Consider the following 22,908-nt stretch of genomic DNA (forward strand, 5'->3'; position numbering starts at 1 on the left):
GGTTGGCAATCTTAGTGCCATCTAGCGAAAGTCGCAAGTATTCATTCACAGTATAAACTTGAGCGCATTTGAATTAAAAGTATTCAAATCACATATAATAGTAAATATTTAATTATAATACATTTTCCTTGAGCCCTTTAAAATAAATGTATAACAATATACAGGGTGTAATTTTTTACGTGATACAAAATATGTTTTTCTAACTCCATAAACAACTAGTAATTGAATGCTCCTACTCTCGTTGAAATCAGACAATTTTATTTTTATTTTTTTTATTTTTTTTCGTGATATTTTTTGTACTTTTAAAGGATATTATGATATTAAAACAGCTTTATAAGATATTTAAAATGTAAAGTGAACTAAATTACTTTTCAAAGTAGCATAAATCACAAAAAATGTTTAATGACTTGTGATTTACGCTACTTTGAAAAGAAATTTAGTTCACTTTACATTTTAAAGCTGTTTTAATATCATAATATCCTTTAAAAGTACAAAAAATATCACGAAAAAAAATAAAAAAAATAAAAATAAAATTGTCTGATTTCAACGAGAGTAGGAGCATTCAATTGCTAGTTGTTTATGGAGTTAGAAAAACATATTTTGTATCACGTAAAAAATTACACCCTGTATATAGGTTTTATCAAACTTGTAGAAAATAACCTTGATTCGTCAAGTAAACGCTAGATGGCACCAAAGCTGCAGGCACAGAATAAATAATAGTACTAAGTACAGAAGACTCACTCTCTAACAAAACGCGTCTGTAACGATCAGCCTGCAGTCTGCACAGATATGGCCGCTAGGTGGCGACAGCGCCACGCGCGGCTTATGGCAAACCCCAAAATTGGGGCTGAACGGATGTAATTTTAGCTACCTGTAGCAAAGCGACGACATCGCGGAGTGAGACACGCCTGCTGCAGGTTTTAAAGTTTTGCAACTAGATAAATGAAAATAGGTACATTTATATAGTCTGGCAAACCCACTTTGTCTGTAGAGGTGCAAAATGGGTTTGCCAGTTTATATTATTTTAGAAACATTTAACACGTTCACTGTTCAAGTGTCTATGTAATGTATCAAATCGATTTAGATACGAAAACACGGAAGAAAGAATGAACGCGCCGCGCTCTTACGAAAATAAATGTATGTGTTTTTGTATCCAAACGGGAAGTATAAATTAGTGTAATAAAAAGGTAAATTATAAAGGTTCGAAATAAAACCCACGCAAATTACTAGTTCTAAATAAATAATTTTATATATTAAACAACAGTTTAGCACGATATATTATAATAGTATACGTTGTTAAAATAGTACAGTTTATAAGTAACTTGGTGCATTTTACTGATTACATAATTATTTGGCATTCGTATAAATAATGGATTAAGTCGGTATACGTTTCAAATTCTATTACATTCAACATTACATAGAAAACTACTTTAAGCTTTAGGCTACTGGCCAGATTTTACATCCTTTAACTTCTTGAGTCCCTGAGGCCCTTATAAACGATTTAATCCAAATCGATTTTGAATTAATATGGAATACAAGAAGGTTCCAAATTCAAAACTTCAATAATGACAAGGGGGACTCAGGGGCTATAGTAAACACGTAAACAATGTTTTCACATTCAGTAATTTTAGATCCGAATCTAGTTTAAGGACGTCGTCGTTTAGATATGGCTTCTTTTTTTTTAATTATCCCCTTTGTTAAAAGGGACTACACTAAGGAAAAAAGAAAGGACACCCGCAGGCAGTTTTCTTTTTTAATCTATTTAAGAGGTAGCCCCGATATTTAGGTACGGCGAGTTGCAAAATTGCATGCTGGACACATTACGAATGAATTCATAAATTTGCGACCGGGTGTACATGAAAATAAGAGCAACGAAAGGTAACGGTTAGTTACATTACTTATGCTAATTATTGGATACAGGCATGTGGCAACTGTTTATCGGTGGTGGATTTCGTTGCTCTTTTTTATCATGTAAGTTCCGGGGCTTAGTTCTCCGTCTATTTGATAAGTACAAATAACGAATCAAGTCTTCTATAGTACGTTTCATGATATGGACAATATTATGATAGATCAAAAAGAATTTAATTTTTGTAAGGAAATCGACAGTCTACCTGGACGACGTCTCTTAGCTCAGTGATTATGATGATGATGAATCAATTCAAGAGTTTACGTAGTACGCACATAATACATATTATATGCATTCAGTACTTCATTTCATGTCTACTTTTCTGAGGCACTGGTCAGAGTAGTGGTCAGATTCTGAATATGTCAATTTTGCAATAGTTGTGTTGGCTCAAACTAGGACAGTGTACCTAATGCCTTTATCACCTCCACAACTTTTTTTAGTTTAGTTAAATTAAAAAAAAAAATTGATAAATGCAAGTAAATCAAGCTCTTAAAATAATTAACGTACACAGAACAACGATAAGATACAATACAAACAATTTTAATAAATTATTGACTACAGTAATTTCGTTGTAAGTTCCTATTTGCAGGCGGCCGTGGCGCTGCTATCAATGGCCAATGTAAAATTTGTATGGTACAGAGTTAGTTCCAATTTAGGCCACCTGCTAATTATCTACAAGTTTGTAAACCCCGTTCTCTTTACGATTATTCCTATAAATTATTCGATAATTATCATAATCATTAATTAAATAATGGATATTAAAAATAATATGTACATAAAGACTTCCTAAATAAAAATTCACGCAATGAGAGCTCAGCTAACACAAACTAATAGACAAACAATATTGACCCTTCAATTGGTACAATGCTACTTAAATATGACTATTAAATTAATTTGTCATTGTACTAAATCACTAAACAAATTTCGTCAGATGACAACCAAAATATTTACAAAAAATAATTAAACAAAAATCAACCTTATTATGGTACTAATATAGTTCACTATGGCCATGAACTTGTGGTGGTAATTAGTGAATTTTGGCTGTCACCTGACGATTTATCCTGTGCATTTACCTTTTCCAGTAGCGCCATCTATTAACATTGACACAAAATAAAATTCTGTATCGTATAGATAGAACACTCCACCGCCAATTAAAACAATAAGAAATCATAATATGTACCTATTTGTAGTATAATAAATATAGATGACGGAAATCAGCTATAAGTGCTGTAACTATCGATGCTAAATGAGTCCTTAAATAGTTTTTTAACAAGATTTATTATGGAAAAGGGCTCTAAACCAAAGAGTTTATCGTGTCATCGTGAGGTATGAATTGTATCGTAAAAACTGAGAAATATTTAACAACAAAAGTAATTACATAGTGTCGACGTGTGAAAAAGTTGTAGGTTGTAGGTACAAATGTGCATATATTTAAAAATTTATAAAATAATTATGTATAACTACTGGCGCTATCTGTTGATATTCATTTAGTAACTTGTCACGGTTTAAAAAACGTCTGTCGAGGACCAAGTATGTTTTATTATTAGATTATGGGCCAAACACGCTTCCACTAGATCTACATAAGTTACATAAGTCCCATAAAGTTGTGGGCAACTATAGTTGACAGTAAACTAAAATGATTTGCGTAAGAGAGACCAGATTATACAGGGTGGAAAGATAAGTCGGGCCCTGGAGGGAAACTACCTTAAATCCTTAAGCTGGCTCATTTTACTTAAAGGAGACATTCCTTTATTTTTAAAAAGAAACAAAACTGCATTCAAAGATTTTCTAAGACTCGCTTGCCTCGCCCGGGACTCGAACCGACTAAAAATTCAAAAAAATAAGAACTCGCAATTTTATTCTACTAGTCGATACAGTTAATGTTAATGATAACATTTCTCCAAGAAAAATTAGGTCTTACACTCGTCTGTCGTACAAAATATCCATAAAATCGAATATTTAGTACTTAAGATTTTTTTAGACAAGCCAAACTGAAGAAAAAAAGAAAATTAATTTGAATGCAGTTTTGTTTCTTCTTAAAAATAAAGGAATGTCTCCTTTAAGTAAAATGAGCCAGCTTAAGGATTTAAGGTAGTTTCCCTCCAGGGCCCGACTTATCTTTCCACCCTGTACAGTATTAAATGCATTACATTTAATTTGTATTCATACATTTTGTGATAATAAAGTATTATAGAATGTATATTTTTTTTCTGAAAATTTTCATATAATATGCTGGTAATTCTGCATGTTTGCGTGATGTTTATATAATATAAAGAATGTTAATACTGTTTTGATGTTTTCTAAGAAACCTTAATTAATATGACAATTTTATTACAAAATATTCTTTAACAAAATTTTGTGTTAGGAAATGATTTGTATAAAAACATTAAAAATGCATTTTGCTTTAAGAAAAACCAGATTTTAGTAAATCGCCTAGCGACATCTATAATGTCAACATGTTAAATTTACATCAAAAAGTTAAATACTATTCCTAATTACAAAAATAAATTAATATTCTAAAGAATAATGGAAACATGCTGAGTATTTGAATAAATAGAATGAATCACATGGAAAAGAATATTCCTAATACTAGTTATAATTTAAAAAATAACACTAAAATAATAATGGCGTAAGCGCCAACCGCCATAATGTACCTTTCGTCTTGGAACGTCACATATACATTCTGCAGTTATATCGCACAAGAATGATACTAGCAAATCTAGCAATCCAGCAGTGGGCTTAGTACATGAGCGCCGCGACAGTATCTCGCGCGCGAGATAGACTACGTGTCTTTTCTAACTGTATTAATAGAGGGAGGTCAGGAAGGGGTAGTCTTATCTCGTGGGCGAGATGCTGTCGCTGCGCTCCTATGCTAAGCCTACAGGTTCACATTAGGCCCTAAGAACTCGGCTTAGAATTCTTGAGAATGAGAAATAAAAATAGTGTTAAGTATCATCATTTCTCTTCTCTGGAATAATGGCGAATGCGAATTATTGTGTTAATGGCTAATCCCACATTGCAGTGTATCAACAGAACTAGAGCAATAACATTCAATTCAATCCAATTAATTAATTAATCCCGTATGAACGAGGCCAAATGGGCTGTTAAAATAACAATCATACAAATGTGTTTAAGATATACACCATGAAATACTCGTCGGCTATTCGACGCGATCATCTCACTGATGCGGATCCGCACGCTACTGCGGTGTGTAAGCTAGACAGCGCTGTAGCCGTATATATCAATGTCTCGTTCGCACATCGGAGCGGCATGCGGATCCGCATGCAATGGTTTGTTTGCAACGACGCCGACTTTGGTGTCCCATATCGCTTTTCTTCATAAATAAAAAGAGCAAGCTTCGTTTAGCCTATATAGACAAAAATAATTATGTGCAAAAGTACATAAACAAATAAGAATCTTGATAGATACATCGCCAAGAAAAGGGATTGAGTCGGTATACTGCATAGTGTAACATCCTTATGACACATTTGGCGCCATTTACTCTCAAGGGAGTCTGAGAAATTATCTAGAAAATATTAAGTCACTGTGGTCATTTACTAAGAAATGGTAAACAAATTGGGCCTTCTTCTTGTCAATAATTTGCTTGTTTATCCTCGACTGAGGCTCCTGCGTTTGGTTAGGGTTGTCTCTTAGAAATATCGCCCCAAACAGAGTTGATAGCGTCTTCGAGTCGAGGCCGTTCTCGGCGCTGTGTTGAAGTGCTTCTTGTAAAAACTCACACAAGTATAAGAAGACATTTTTCCTAAATTCAGGTAGTTCTAGAATTATCTGCTTGCATTGTAAATAGTTTGCGGAAGCTCGGAGACTGGCAGCCTGTAGATTGTACGGGATAATTGGATCTGCAGTGCTCTCTAAAAGTAATAGTAGCGCTTCTGCTACAGAGTGGATACTGCCCGGAATAGGATCCACCGAACCACTGTCCAGCCAATCCCTGATCTGTAATACCTCACTGTGTAAACCGGGCTGTTCAAACAGATTTGGTTCTTTCAAACCATGCAAGTATATGTGGTCAACTAAAAACCAGATCTCTTTCGGTATTGAATATGTTGACTGGTTAGAAACACATTGATCCCTTTTGTTTTCAAGCTCAATCAGTTTACCCAAAGGCACCTCACGAATGGGCATATTCAGGTTCACAAGGACTTCTATGGAACAACCAAAACAGCTCCTCTGATATGTCCCATTGATTGTAATAAAGATATCCTTCCCACCATACAAGTGCAACACCAGGATATCATACAATTTATCAGTCCCTGCATTCATTTTGCAAGCTGAAGTCTTATTTATAAGTACTTTAAGTTGAATTTCGCATGCCTCATCTGCGCATATGCATTTCTTATATGGCTCCACTATCAGCCAGTCTTTACAGAAGCTTGTCTCATCCAACTTTTTAATGAATTCAAATTCCACCGGCAGCTTTCCTATATTAGTTATAGTGATGGTTCGTACTTGGAGCTCTAGGTATCTGACTGTGTCAAAGTCAATTTCAGTCTGGTCAACCTTTACCTGCGGAATGAGTTCATTTTCAAGTTTGTCAAGTTGTTTAATAACTTCCTCATACACCTTTTTATATTTTTCCTCATTAATAATTTTGATAAAAGAGTTAAATATAGCAGAGACAGGTTTGTGGTCACTGATGTTAAGAGCCGGGTGGCTTCGGTATTCCAGTTGAGTCACATTCTCTCCTCTCCAGAATATTCTATCGCACCAGGCAGGAGCCCTGTTTTTTTCACTAGAGTCCCAGTTATCAGTCCCAGGATCATATTTGTAAGTGGGCTTGAAATTGATAGTACCCTCTGTATATCCCACAAAGACCTGATTGTTTTTGTGTTGTTGTTTGAGTTGATCGAACTCTAGGACGGGGACAAAGTTCCTTTCATCCACCAACTTTTTCACACTTGTTGGATCTAGTTCAGTAATTCGATAGTTTAGATCACCTAACCAGTAGATATGATCATGATCTTTGATGGCTTTAGCTTGCTGGTTTGGCTGTGAGAACCTCATCCTGTTGCAAATATCCCTGAAGTCCTGGTTCCTCCTCTCATATTCTTCAACATGTGCAGCTAAATGAGAGTTCACGAAGCACAAGGAGGTACTGTGCAGATCAAATCTAATAGCGACTCCTCCCTTGTTACCCATCTTTCCCATGATACCAGTGCCTACTGTGTCACACACAACATTCCTGACATGATGTATGTATTTTTCCTTTATAAGGATTATCAACAACATGCCAACAAGTCTCACCTTTTCAACTTTTACATACTTAGCTCTTGGATCAACATAATTTAATACGGCCGCATACCACTCATCTTCCCTGAGTGTCTGATCAAAGAGAAACGTTTCTTTAGACAGATCAAGCTCTTGGAAGCCCACAGCGTACAGGTCCGGAGGCTCCTTGTCCACGCACAGCCATCCCTTCAAGGGAATTACAGGGGCTTTATCATTAACATTCCAAGTTCCACAAAACACAGTAAATTGTTTAGTAAATGTATAGTCTGCTTCCTTGTCCGACATCCTCCTCTTGATTAAGCTTTCTCGGATGGCAACAGGCGCAGAATTAAGCGTGTGCGCAACGTTACGTCGAGGAACAACCATACTCTCAGCAATGATATCCTCATCATTTTTTCCACTATACTTTTTAAGCCAGACAAACTCCGGCTGCCTGGGCACCTTGTTCACAGCTTCTATCCCTCTAAAGAGGTCATCAACGAAGTTATCGACGCGCGGGGTCATTTCGATCTCAAACTTGTACTTATTACTACGAGACTGGAGATTCAGGTACAGTACTGCTTCAGGGTCAGAAGGCTTGTTATCTATTTCGCATTTGAAACTGCTGTCTATGGGTAATACAACTTCTATAGATAAATCCGTGAAAGATTTAGGTGGGTAGCACGACGTGTACAGGCAGAACACCGCCTTCTCGTCTCCGTACTCGACGATAGCTAATATTCTGTCCTTGTTTACCCATTCCGGCTGCAAGACTTTGGCGTCGCATAAAAATGCTGTAACTCTTTCGCTCGACAGAAACTTCTCTTGCACCACCGCTTTTATGTCGTCGTGATTCATTTTGTCTCATAAACTTAATTAGATTCGCATTAAATATTTATCGTTCTCACATGATTGACGTTCACATACAATTAATTCTCTCAAGCTCAAGTCAATTCGTATTTGACACATGACAGCAGTTTGGTTGCGTTTTGTTATTGCATTATTAATCTCATTACTCTGTAGGTCCCTTTAAGGCCTCTATAGACGCTATCGATAATTTTCGAAATGGGTATCATCATTTGGTATCAACGCACAGCACTATCCACACTATTTGTAAAAAAAAAAATTATTTTGACGTTTGGCTTGACCTAGAGTTTTCATTGAAGGAAATCCTTGGGATGATGTTGGGATGTCATAGTATTTTATTTGTTTGTTTGTTTACCTCAATCCATACTAATATTATAAATGCGAAAGTGTGTCTGTCTGTTGCCTCTTCACGCTTAAACCGCTGAACGGATTTAGTTTAAATTTGGCACACCTAGAGATAGCTTGAGACCCGGGGAAGGACATAGGATAGTTTTCATGTCGGAAATCATCCCTAAAGAGAGTGAAAAGGGGGTGTAATTGAGATTTAATAAATTGCCTGATAAACGATGTAGGCAATTAAGCTTATCAAATTGAATGATTGCTATTACACTTTATCCAGGCGCTAGTTTAGCTTCTGCTACCGATCCCACGTAGACGAAGTCGCGGGCAAAAGCTAGTTTAAAATAACCAGATATAATATTTTACGAGTTAATAGTAATCAATAAATGTAAGTCAAAAGGGCGTCCGCTGCGGCTGGATCTCACCAGCACTAACCTTTATGGTCTACCAGTCTTTATTTTGTATAACTACAGTTTATTATCAATTTAAAGTTCGGCCGGCGAGTCGTGTTTAAAATAATAACTTTTTTGGCAATACTAACATGTAAATCGTCTTTGACGGTCAAAGGATTAAACTACTTTTTTCACGACTGCCCAAAAAAAAAAAAGAGTGTATTGTTTACAGCGTTCATATAAGAGCTTGGCTTGTATGTTTCCGTGAAAAAATAAAAGATAGAAAATAATTATGCACTACATCAGTATTTAATGTGATTTATGAATAAATGTATTTACTATCCAAATGTTATCACCCTATACTTTGAGGGTTCTGTATTCCAAATTTTACCATATCACTTATCTGTCCTCACTATCATCATCCCCCTCGCACACCCCATATCCACTCTCATCTCTCATCCTCCGTAGTCATCCGAATACTCTAGCACTACAGTCAAGTCTTCATACTCCGTCTTCATTTCTTCGTATTGACCTTTGACTTCATCCTGTTAAGAAAAAAAAAAGTGTAATATTCGCTAGGTACACATAAGTCACAGATCAGTGACATAAGTATACAACTAGTGCTGCTTTTATCTGTGACGTTCTCAATCAAAAGGTACCAATTTGTCACGACATCCATATTTAGCCATATTATTTAGTATGGAGACGGCCCCGCTATCCTAGGAAAACCGCGAGCTTTAGCGACATTTTGTGGGCTTTTCTATGATAAATTACCGGTGTTGTGAATGAAAAATTTAGGGGCATAGAAGCTAAAATAATAAAAGTCCTTAATATACAATAAATATTTCAAACGGCTGTCGCTCTAGCATGCGCGACGTTCCATAATATTACGTATGTTTGTGACAATCAACGCCAACAGAGATGGATACAAGCGAGGATGAGCCGCAGACACCACAGCCGCGTCAGACAACACTATTTTAGTAGTACCCACTAGGTAGCCGGGGTCGGCGAGGTTGGTGTGGGCGAGGTGGAGCGTGAGCCGCCGGGCGCCGCGCACGCGCAGCTCGCCGCGCGCCGCCGCCGCGCGCGCCGGCAGCGCGGGCGTCAGGGAGCCCGCGCCGCCGACATACAACAACTGTCAAGTGACACATTTTCATGATAAATGTGGCTTTTCATTAGAGAAGGGTCCTTCCTTATGCTTCATATGAAATAAGGACGTTTCTATCAGAATTTCATATGGAAACATCCTTAAAGCGCTTGAAGCATAGGGTGCTATTGTTATGGAAAGCCACAAATCAAAATATCTGAATAGCGTTGCATTTTAAGCGGAAATATCTGAATAGAGTTGCATTTGTTTAACTTCGTTCAATTTTCAAACCGGTTTAAATTTTACTGACAAATTTCAGAATTTTTCTTGTATGGACCTTGAACCCCATTTAGACTGTTCAAAATATGTAATATTCAATATATTGCTAACAATAAAGTAATGTGAATTCAGTCGATCGGCCAAATACCGCAACGCAATGTAACGAAAATCGCATGCACATTCTTGAATCGTCTAAATAGAGCCAGGAGGATAGAATTAAAAGTTTGGCAAGTGTTCTCGTACCGTGAGATGGGGGCAGCCGCGGATGAGAGCCACCACATCGTCATCCTCCGCCTCGTAGAACGTGCCCAGGGACAGCCACGTGAGGCGCGCGCCCAGGTGCCGGCATATGAGTTCCACACTGCACGAAGTCAACCCTGCCAAGCCAAACATTAATAAACAAACTTTTCTCAGAAATCGACAGCAAAATCGACTTTGCCGGTTAAAATAGGTCACGAAGTGCGCGGTCAGTCAAAAACCGGGCAAGTGCGAGACGGACTCGCGCACGAAGGGTTCCGTACCATAATGCAAAAAAAAAAACAAAAAAAAGCAAAAAAACGGTCACCCATCCAAGTACTGACCACTCCCGACGTTGCTTAACTTTGGTCAAAAATCACGTTTGTTGTATGGGAGCCCCATTTAAATCTTTATTTTATTCTGTTTTTAGTATTTGTTGTTATAGCGGCAACAGAAATACATCATCTGTGAAAATTTCAACTGTCTAGCTATCACGGTTCGTGAGATACAGCCTGGTGACAGACGGACGGACGGACAGCGAAGTCTTAGTAATAGGGTCCCGTTTTACCCTTTGGGTACGGAACCCTAAAAATGTACCCCTTGTAACGTTGCACGTACATGTTTTAATTATAAGCTTTAATTATTTTATTTTTACATCTTAAACTAATATAATTTTAATGAATTAACTTATTTATAATCGATTTTAATTATTACTGCATGAATTATTATTTTACATTTTAATTTTAACCATTAACATTTTTATTATTTTTACCATCAACTATTTATTTATATAATTTTATTAATCAGATTTATATGTACACGAATTGTTTTATTCTACTTTACTATAGTAAAGTAAGACTAAATAAATATTATGATGATAGTTATAATCAAATTATATTAGGTATTGCATGTATTCCCGGGCGTTCACATTTTATTCGTACTGACTGTACTCGCGGCCGGTCCATTGATTGACGTCATGGAAAGATCGAGAAGCCGGCTGCGCGGGCGCATGCCCCTCCGCCGCTGTCCGCGGGCCGCTCAGTCCGCGCCAGACACCATTGCATACGCACGTACCGCCGCGCACACGGAGCCTCCGTGTCGTCTCGCGCGCCGTACGACTTTTAATTCTTTTATTTTAATTCAGGTGTGCGCGGACACCTTATTTTAATTATAAATTTACATAGCGACGTTTTCGCATAAAAACGATTCCCGCACCCACGTATTGGTAAGTGCAAAGTGTTGATCGTTTCATTAGAATAAGTAGCTTAGCTTTAGTGATAGATTAGCTCCTTTGTTATTCGCTCCGTAATTAGCGTAATACATTTTGTAAATCATGCATTTCACTTGTTGCTAAACGCCATGTAGAATGATATTGCAATTTCCTTTGTTCTCGTAGTGCCGGGTACGAGTAAGTATGTGTGCGTACCCTCCTACTCATTTAAATTCACTTCTTTGTTCTTCTTTCCTTCTTTACTCTGTGCTTTTCCTTCGCTTTTGTAACTCCGCTCTGCTTGTGAACACAAACACGCTTTCTGCTTGGTGCACCGGCTTTCCTATGGTCATCATCATCATATCACAGGGTGTTCACAAATGCAGAGCGAGCAGGAACACCTTTTTAAGACGTGTGGAAATTCACAGGGTGCGTCGTTATATTTCAAAAATCGCCGTCGGCCGACGTAGCAACAACGCACCATCACCACCTCGACGGCAGGGTTGGAGCCTTAGCCGTTCGCCCGCCGTCGCCCCTGCTCCTCTTCAGCGCTGTTGAGTGTCACCCACCTGCTGCGGACCCTCGACCAGCCAGGGCAGTACCGGTTCCCGGGTGCAAAATCTAGACGGGCCTTGACCACCCACGACCCTATTCAAAATCTAGTTTTTTTTTTTAATAAATAGTTTATTTTGTTAACGAGTTGGTAGTACTTATTTACTTTCCCTACCAACATAGACGTACTCTCCTCATAACGTTACATTGGCGCCCTTAAACGTGGTCTGGTCTAGATTTGCCCCGCAGAATTTATGTGTTTGTTGTTTTTTTTATTTTTGTGAAACGTTGTTTTTTTTTTGGTTGCATGTAACTAGGGTGTACCCCGTTAATAATAATAATTTTAATTATGTATTAATCAAATTGTAATTTTAATATTTATAATAATTCATTTTTGTGGTCATAATTTATTCAGAATTTTATATCATCCTGTACTAGTGCAGTGTAGACTAGTACAGTCAGTCAAATATTTTATGAATATTTTTTTGTGCAATATTTTATTTTGTAGTTTTGTGGTACACACTAGTTGCGATAATTTTATGCTTTTTCTGTTTTTATTTTTGTGCTTGTCTATTTTATTTTTTTGATTTTTGCTTGAATTTTTTTTTGCCAACCAAAACGTTACGTAGTTTATTATTGTAACAGGCGGAGTAGTGTTAGTAAAAACCAAGCGTTCAACACTTTCCACGGTTGCCATTTTGCACGTTATTATTATTATTAATTAAATTATTAAATTTTAATAAGATGGAATTTCCCGTGAAATTTTTGTCGCTCCAAAAGCCGGAGTTGGAGTATGAGGTTAGCATTCGTGGTGAGACACCGGGTTCCACCGTCCAGGACTTGCGGAAACAAATTTCGAAATTAGGGCCTTTGTTTCCTTCCGAGGATATTTTAGAAAGTAATTTCTCTGTCGCTGCCGATTTAAAGGGCGTTAGTGATGCTCTCGCGAAAGTTCAGTCGCATTTAGATTCTCGACCGGATAGGAACGTTTTGCTTCGCACACAAAACCTTTTAAATCACCTGCATCACCGTCTCAACCGTATAGTGTATGATGAAACGACCAAGCCCATGTTTGACGTTTGCGACCAGGAATATCGAGCTCTTACAGCTAGATTTAATTCCTTCAAGGACACGGCTGCCGCGACCGTTTTGCCTGCTCCGAACGCCGAACCCGTTGTTAGCACGGCACCGATAAACGTAAACGTCACATGCGACCGTGGTAGTCACAATGAGCTTTGCAAAATCAAGTTTGATGGAAAATCTTGCGTCCGTGCCTTTGTGGTACGCATAACTGAATTTTGTGAGGCTAGGTCTATTTCGGATTCAAAACTTTTGTCCTATGCCACAGAGATTTTTACTGGTGATGCACTACACTGGTACCGAAATATTAAGGGTCAAGTGTCCAGCTGGGTTGAACTCGCCACGTTGCTCAAACAAGATTTCGGTCAGAAGGACTATGATTATAGGCTGGGTAATGAGATTCGGTCACGCACGCAGGGTGAATCCGAGAACATTACCGTGTACCTATCAATCATGGCCGGGTTATTCTCTCGTCTTTCTAAACCTTTACCGGAGGACGAGAAGTTAGAGATCCTCCTCCATAACATCAGGCCTTGCTATGCCAGTACTTTAGCTTCAGCAGCCGCGATTACCGACATAGACACGTTACGTAATCACTGTCGTAACTACGAAAGTATTCAGGCACGTCTTGCCGACTTTCGCGAACCACCCAGGCGGACAGCTGACACCTTGGCACCTGAATTTGCCTATACTGGTAATAGTTATAACAAAAATAATAACAACAAGAATTTCACATACAGGAATAACAATAATAAACAATATAATCAATATAATTCTAATCAAAATAATAATAGGTATTTTACTAATAACAATAACAAACAATACAATCAATTTAATTCTAATCACAATAATAGATCTTATACTAACAACAATAATTTTAATGAATTTAACAACAATATGAAACAGGTACATGCAGTTACTTCTACACCCTCTGCCAAAACCTTGTATTGCCCTAGATGTCGCAACAATAGCCACAACTTGCGTCAATGCCCAGCTAATAAGGATGAAATTTATTGTTTTAAGTGTGGTCATAAAGGTGTCAAGTCCCCAGATTGCCCTACTTGCAAAAAGGATAAACCTTCAACCTCAAAAAACTAAATAGACAGAATTGTGCCAACCATCTGGTTAATAATTTTGATCCTGTAGATTGGGGCAAATGGCTGAAAACAATTGAGATTTTTTTCAGTTCGTATAACATCGACGCAATTCTGAATGATGATCCCAGTATTGATAATCGTCCTTATGCTACGGTACAAGTTAATGGTATTAATATGACAGGTTTACTCGATTCTGGTGCTGCTATAACTGTGTTAAAAAGTGAGGCTCATCAAGCACTTCAAGGTTTACCTATTCATACTGATCAATTAATTACAGCCAAAGGGGCTGGCAATCGTATTATGCCGAGCCGGGGTTACATTAACTTGCCTGTACATTTTCAAGATAAGTTCCGTTTTATTACCGCTCATATAGTACCAGACGTAAACACGGATTTTATACTAGGCGTAGATTTTTGGCGTAAATTTAATATTCTTCCTAACTTAAGTAGTATTAGTTTTCGCAATGTGTCAGTAGTACAGGAGGAAACAAAGCCAGATAACCCTACATTTATTCATGGTTATGATCATTTAAGCGTTTCGGAAAAGTCCATTGCTGACAACATCATTGCTCAGTTCGAGGATATTTCTGCTGAACGCAAGGGTTTAGGTAAGACCAGTCTCATTGAACACCGTCTAGATACTGGGGATGCTCAGCCGATCCGTCAACGGTATTATCGTATGTCGCCTGAGAAACAACGGATTCTCGTCGAACAGGTCGACGAAATGCTTAGTCTCGACGTTATCGAGCCTTGCGAAAGCGCCTGGTCTTCACCTGTCCTACTCGTCACGAAGAAGAATGGTCAGCCTCGTTTCTGCCTCGACAGTCGCAAGCTGAATTCCGTTACTCGTAAGGATGCGTATAATTTACCTTATGTGACGGAAATATTGGACAACCTGCGCGACGCTCGTTATCTTACGAGTATCGATTTGTCCAAGGCCTTTTGGCAAATACCAATTGCTGTCGAGGATAGGGACAAAACTGCCTTCTATGTTCCTGGTCGTGGTACATTCCGTTTTAAAAGAACCGCATTTGGCCTCACAAATGCGCCAGCAACACAACAACGTTTAGTTGATCTTCTCTTCAGAGAATTTGACTTAAAAGTTTTTGCCTACTTAGATGACATAATTATAGTTTCCGAGGACTTTAATTCTCATGTGTCACTTCTTCTGCGGGTATTAGATAAACTTCGCCAAGCAAACCTGACAGTAAACTTGGAAAAGTGTCAATTCTTTAGAAGTCAACTTAAATACTTAGGATACGTTGTTGATAGCCAAGGTCTTCGCACGGACCCAGGTAAGGTAGAAGCCATCTTAAACTATCCGACACCTACTAGTGTCAAGGACATAAAGAAATTTTTAGGAACTGCCACCTGGTACCGTAGGTTTGTGCCACAGTTTAGTACTATAGCGGGTCCTCTTAACCAGCTGACGTCGACCAGGAAAGGTAGACCGCCTTTCAAGTGGACTCCTGAAGCCGATGCAGCCTTCAGCAAGCTGAAAGAATGCTTAGTTTCAGCTCCAGTGTTGTCTTGCCCTGATTATAACAAGCCGTTCGAGGTACACACAGATGCGAGCAACTATGGCGTAGGAGGAATGCTGACTCAAACTATTGACGGTAAGGAGCACCCGGTAGCTTACATGAGCAAATCTTTGACACCGGCTGAACGTAATTACAGTATAACGGAGCGTGAAACACTTGCAGTAATTATAGCTCTTGAGCATTGGAGGTGTTATTTGGAGAATGGACAGCCGTTCACTGTCTTTACAGACCATAGTGCTTTAAAGTGGTTCCTTTCTCTAAGTAACCCTACCGGTCGTCTGGCTCGCTGGGGAGTGCGTTTGTCATGTTTTAACTTTGAGCTCAAACATCGTCGAGGCGTGGATAACGTGATTCCCGACGCTCTTTCCAGAGCTGTCCCTGTTAGCGCTATCGATTTGTCTAATTCTTACCTTAATACGCCAGATGCATGGTATAAAAATATTTATAACTCTTGTTTAACAAAACCTCAAAATTTTCCAAATTTTTCCATTAAAAACGGTTCCCTGTATAGATTGTGTAAAAACAAACACGAGCATACTTCCGAGTTCTCTTGGAAGGAGGTTGTCCCAAGCGAATTTCGTCACGATGTTTTGGAACAAAATCATTCTGAACCCATGGCTGGACATCTAGGTATCTTTAAAACGTATCGTCGATTGGCGTTGAGATACTTCTGGCCAGGGATGCATAACGACGTCGTAAAATTTGTAGGCTCGTGTACTAAGTGTTTACAGTATAAACATCAAAACCATCAGGTGCTTGGTGAAATGGGTCGCCCCAAACAATGTTGTCGACCCTTTCAAATGGTTTCGATTGACCTTATGGGCCCTCTGCCTATCACTCGAAAACAAAACCAATATATCCTGGTCATAACTTGTTGTTTTTCAAAATTTTGCCTAATATTCCCTATTCGCAATGCCACTTCAACTATAATCACCAAAATTATAGAGGACCAACTCTTTTTAGTTCATGGGGTTCCTCAAACGATTTTTCTCGACAACGGCACTCAATTTACTAGCGGCATGACCGTAGATTTGTTTAAAAAATATAATGTACCCAATGTATTCTACACGCCTAGATACACACCGCAGGTTAATCCCGTCGAACGTCAGAATCGCACAATTGTCACTTGCTTATCAACATTTGTAAATGAAGATCATAGGACTTGGGATTTGTTTATACCAAAAGTACAATTTGCCATAAATAACTCTGCAAATGAAGTAACAGGTTACACTCCTTCGTTCCTTGTATATGCCAGAGACCTTGTGACTTGTGGTACGCATTACGTGGATAATGACCTCGGTAGGAACTTAATGTTTTTACCACGTGACATTTACGCAGAAAATCTAGGTTGCATGTCTGAAATATTTGATAATGTACAGGCAAAGTTATATCAAGCTCATGCAAAGAATACCGCTCATTATAATCTACGTCGTAAACATGTCGAATTTAATGTAGGAGATATAGTAATGAAACGTGCTTATGTTTTAAGTGATAAAGATAAGTACTTTAGTAAAAAACTTGCTCCGAAGTTTATAAAGTGTCGTATTCTTGAAAAGAAGTCGCCTTTGGTTTACGTTTTGGAGGACATGTCTGGCAAGAATTTGGGGACTTGGCACATAAAAGATTTAAAATTATCAGGGTTGAATAAATAATATTTTAAATGAATAAATGGTTACATTCATTCCTAAATCGCGCTATTAACACCTATTTCAGTGCATAAAATGTATTTGTATTGGTTTCCGGTTGAAAGATAACTGGTTACCTGCAAAAGTCTGGGCGCATTAGCATCTGTAGTTAAAAAACTAGATACTAATGTTTTTTTATGAGTGCGTGATGTATGAATTGTATGATAGATAGTTTGAAAGAGTAAATGCAAATACGCAAACGTATATTGCGCGGATATTATTCTGAGGAACAAAATCCTTTTCCGGCGCGAGGGGGTAATGTAACGTTGCACGTACATGTTTTAATTATAAGCTTTAATTATTTTATTTTTACATCTTAAACTAATATAATTTTAATGAATTAACTTATTTATAATCGATTTTAATTATTACTGCATGAATTATTATTTTACATTTTAATTTTAACCATTAACATTTTTATTATTTTTACCATCAACTATTTATTTATATAATTTTATTAATCAGATTTATATGTACACGAATTGTTTTATTCTACTTTACTATAGTAAAGTAAGACTAAATAAATATTATGATGATAGTTATAATCAAATTATATTAGGTATTGCATGTATTCCCGGGCGTTCACATTTTATTCGTACTGACTGTACTCGCGGCCGGTCCATTGATTGACGTCATGGAAAGATCGAGAAGCCGGCTGCGCGGGCGCATGCCCCTCCGCCGCTGTCCGCGGGCCGCTCAGTCCGCGCCAGACACCATTGCATACGCACGTACCGCCGCGCACACGGAGCCTCCGTGTCGTCTCGCGCGTAGAGATGGGTAACTACCCGGGTAAATACCCGAGAGCGGGTATTTACCCGGTAAATACCCGATATTTACCTACCCGCGGGTAAATACGCGGGTATTTTCGTATTTCTTCTAAATTTGATGTGTTTAATGGTATGTGAGTATAAATAAGATTAATTTAAGTAATTTTTTATAATGTTACATAAAATGTATGTTCAAACTAATTACGAAAAGGTTGCTATGAGGTGAAGTTCGATTTTAACATATCAGTCCAATTATCAATATCGTGTAGAATCATTCCCTTGCTTTTGGAAATGTTTTAAAATGCTTTTAATATACATTAAAAAGATGAAAATAAATACTACTTATGAATGATAATAAAAAAAATTTTGCAGTGTCACAACATGGGAAGCTCATAAGTCAAATACAGTTAGTTTTAGGACAAAAATGTATATAACCTTTTTTGTAGGAAATTCTGTCTACTTTAGTTTGTACATACAAGACTTTCCAATATTAATGACAGATTCCAAGAAAAATGAAAAAGTCCACTTTTACCCCCCTCCCCCAAACCACACCCCCCGCCGACCGAAGTTCGAATGTGTATTATCAACGTATAAGTACGATAATTTACTCAAATCTAAATAAAATACTATTATGACGGCCTTTTTTTAAATATTTATCAAAATTGTACTAAAAATTCCTTAGTTACAACTGCAGGTTTAACTAAACCATTTCATTTTAAATGACATACAATAATTACAACCATTAACTCGGTTTATATCTCCACTTTTACACAAATCGACATGTGCAACAAGAATATATCTACCCGCCTATTCGGGTAGATACGGGTAAATACCGGGTAGATGGGTATTTACCGGGTATTTACCTGGGTGGGTAAATTGGGTAAATACCCGCGACCCATCTCTACTCGCGCGCCGTACGACTTTTAATTCTTTTATTTTAATTCAGGTGTGCGCGGACACCTTATTTTAATTATAAATTTACATAGCGACGTTTTCGCATAAAAACGATTCCCGCACCCACGTATTGGTAAGTGCAAAGTGTTGATCGTTTCATTAGAATAAGTAGCTTAGCTTTAGTGATAGATTAGCTCCTTTGTTATTCGCTCCGTAATTAGCGTAATACATTTTGTAAATCATGCATTTCACTTGTTGCTAAACGCCATGTAGAATGATATTGCAATTTCCTTTGTTCTCGTAGTGCCGGGTACGAGTAAGTATGTGTGCGTACCCTCCTACTCATTTAAATTCACTTCTTTGTTCTTCTTTCCTTCTTTACTCTGTGCTTTTCCTTCGCTTTTGTAACTCCGCTCTGCTTGTGAACACAAACACGCTTTCTGCTTGGTGCACCGGCTTTCCTATGGTCATCATCATCATATCACAGGGTGTTCACAAATGCAGAGCGAGCAGGAACACCTTTTTAAGACGTGTGGAAATTCACAGGGTGCGTCGTTATATTTCAAAAATCGCCGTCGGCCGACGTAGCAACAACGCACCATCACCACCTCGACGGCAGGGTTGGAGCCTTAGCCGTTCGCCCGCCGTCGCCCCTGCTCCTCTTCAGCGCTGTTGAGTGTCACCCACCTGCTGCGGACCCTCGACCAGCCAGGGCAGTACCGGTTCCCGGGTGCAAAATCTAGACGGGCCTTGACCACCCACGACCCTATTCAAAATCTAGTTTTTTTTTTAAATAAATAGTTTATTTTGTTAACGAGTTGGTAGTACTTATTTACTTTCCCTACCAACATAGACGTACTCTCCTCATAACGTTACACCCTTACTGCATGTAATAAAAAATATTTGGTTAAATTTGAACGTTAATAGATGTCAATAGAGTTGAATATCATATCCGCCACACATGGTTTCGTATGCGGTAAAGGATTAAGAAGTTAAAACATCGCAGTCTCGACTTCGGGACCACCACAATAAATACTGACCTTGACAGTCTGTCAAATCCAAAGTCGTTAACTCCCGGCAACACCTCGTCACGGCTTCCACGTCACGGTTGCCCAGTTGACACGATAACTTGAGGTGCTTCAACCGGGTCAGTCGACTCAGGGGCTTTGAGGAGTTACATCTCATCCGTAAGCCGTCACACAACTCCAACCATTCCAATTTGGGCATATAATCTAACACCAACTGCATTTCCTCAAGTAATTCTTTACGAACACAAACCACCTTAAGCTTCGTAAGCTCGCCGAGGCGGTCAATGACTGGAACTATGTATTTTGGCTTCATGGCATGACAAGAGTAAATTACTAGTGACTTTAAATTTGACAAGTTTATGGTTTTGAAACAAAGACCAGTCAGTGCATAGCAATAATAGAATTCCAATTCTTGTAAAGGTCTATTTGCCAAAAATTCACTGACACATGGGTCTGATATCTGAAAAGGGGAGAGATGTTTGCATTATACGTCTATGAGTATATAAAAGATTAGGTACATATATATAAAAGATATAAATATTAATTGTAAAAGTTTACTTAGTAATGTAGGAAACTTGGGCCTATTTTTAGTTCATTTTTGAAAGACTTATCTGTTTTGGCTGTTTGTTTTCTAAACTAAAACAAAACAAAAAAATTAAGTAATTTTTTTCACATTTATTTAAAAGGATACCTACAAAAAAGATATGATTTCTAAATAAAAATTTGGAGTTTTAAGTTAGGTACTAGATTTAGAAAAAAAATTCCATATATGACATAGACTAGCCTGATATATATATTTGTTCTGATTTATGTCAGTTGTCAGAGCATAGTTAAGAGTAGTATGTACTTACAGAACACTCATAGAAATAGACCTGTTGCAGGAACTTAAAGTTTTCACGTAGATTGTGTGGGAGCAGTTGTTCGGGTGCAACAGATTCTGCAAACTGCAACTATATGGGATGGGCGCAAAAAACTGATCAATGTAAAATTAATAAAATAAAAAAATCTTTTATATCTGGATAGCAGAACAAAAATATGAAATATTTGCAACATAATCTAGGATTTTTACCCAATTTATGCATAAAGAAAATTACACCATAACCCTCTATAGTTCGTTTTTTTTAGCATTAGAAAGAACTTGCAAGAAGGTAAGCGATTTTGGCATGTCTTTTAATTTAAAAACGCTTTTTAAAAATCAAAGACTATTACTTCTGAAAGCAGGAGAATATAAATGATCGTATTAGATTCATAATTGTTACGTATTTGCCGTAACTTATTTTTAAAATGTGTTTTTCAATTAAAAGACACATCAAGATTGTTTACCTAATTTCTAATGCTAAAAAAAACGAAGTATAGGCCTAATTAAGATATTATAAATAAGGCCAGAGAACTATCCACTTTCATACAAGTATATTGTACTGATTGTAATGAATTAATAATGATGGTTTGGCAAAAGTAATCCTAAAAGTATTATAGGCATTAAAAAATAAAAAAATATTATGGCCATTTCCAGACAAAATTATACTCTTTCTTTTTTTTGGAAAACACTTTTGGCTTATGTTTAATCAGAATGTATGACCTTGTATGACTATTGATTTACAAAGCAAAATATGTCCAAAAAAGAAAAACAATTTTGTGGTGCATTTACATATACATTTTGTATAAACCTACTAAATTGACATGTTAAATATTTAAATTTAAATATGGGTCCACACAGAGTGCATAAGCATATGCTCTCTCTGTGTGGACCCGGCTTATAAATAACTGGAGACACCCTTTTTTTATCAATAAGTAGTCCTTGTGATTCTGTCCAAATAACTTAAAGGCAGTTTAGTTTTTTTGTTAGTAAATGGTACTTACACATTTTTCTGAATCCTCTCATAAATTCTAACTTTTTACCTCAAAAGATGATACTTTCCTCTGTTATAATATATTACCTGAAGGGCTTCTATGTTAGGGCAATTCTCTTTGATTATAGCTAAACTCTCAAGACTATTGCAGTAAGTGTTCACAACCGATGGACCCAGTTTTTGTGTCCAACTCTCAAATGACTTTATTGTGTCTTCTGAGAGTTCCAACTTGCAGGTGTTATGACGTGTTTTTCCCCTTTCAACAATGGTAATATTGATTCCTGGAAAGGATAACATCCAATGTAGACTGTATCCACATTGATACTGAAAGAGCAAGGCACATTCATACTTTTCCGTACTTATATACATCTGTACTGTTACTCTGCACTGATAATCAATGTCTATATGTATAAACACTTAAGCTTGAGAGAAAGTAATTTAATACACAGAGATACCTAACTAGGTACTTATACATTTTCTTAATTGAAGTGTATGTACATTAAACAATCATTTAAAATTTAAATGAAAGATTCACAATTAGTTAGCTGTTCTCAAAATTCATTTCGAAATTAGAGGGTTTAAATTTAATAAACTAGACAATCAACTCTTCTTCACCTTGTAAGTATGTTAGCACCATCGCCTGCCACCGGCGGCTGGCGCGCTCTGTCCGTATCAGGTCCTGCGCGGGCACGTACTGCAGCACGGCGCGCCAGCAGTCCTCATTCAGGTAATCCAGAATCGTCCGGTCATTGTTTACTTCTGCTTCTAACATCTGCAATTACAATTACATTTAGAGAAAATTGGTTTCATACATTTCGTTGCTATTATATATAAATCCAGTTACTTATACTATTTTTAAATTCGAGTTT

At 37.5% G+C, this 22,908-nt stretch overlaps 2 protein-coding genes across 2 annotated transcripts; both read right to left on the minus strand.

Annotated features, from left to right (window-relative positions):
• Positions 1–1,223: 1,223 nt before the first annotated feature.
• LOC134663436 (type II inositol 1,4,5-trisphosphate 5-phosphatase) lies at positions 1,224–8,122 on the minus strand. The gene has a single exon (XM_063519801.1). It carries the CDS (start codon positions 7,991–7,993, stop codon positions 5,429–5,431), a length of 2,565 nt encoding a protein of 854 aa, XP_063375871.1. The 5' UTR covers positions 7,994–8,122; the 3' UTR covers positions 1,224–5,428.
• Positions 8,123–9,060: 938 nt separating this feature from the next.
• On the minus strand, positions 9,061–22,904 carry LOC134664109 (uncharacterized). Its single transcript, XM_063520697.1, has 7 exons — positions 22,655–22,904; positions 22,127–22,320; positions 21,041–21,139; positions 20,202–20,649; positions 10,343–10,476; positions 9,725–9,868; positions 9,061–9,278 (listed from the first exon to the last, which is right to left on the minus strand). The coding sequence occupies exons 1-7, from the start codon at positions 22,809–22,811 to the stop codon at positions 9,189–9,191; spliced, it is 1,266 nt and encodes a 421-aa protein (XP_063376767.1). The 5' UTR covers positions 22,812–22,904; the 3' UTR covers positions 9,061–9,188.
• Between the last annotated feature and the right edge of the window lie 4 nt (positions 22,905–22,908).

This window comes from Cydia fagiglandana, chromosome 4 (assembly GCF_963556715.1).
Source record: "Cydia fagiglandana chromosome 4, ilCydFagi1.1, whole genome shotgun sequence".
Classification (NCBI taxonomy): domain Eukaryota; kingdom Metazoa; phylum Arthropoda; class Insecta; order Lepidoptera; family Tortricidae; genus Cydia; species Cydia fagiglandana.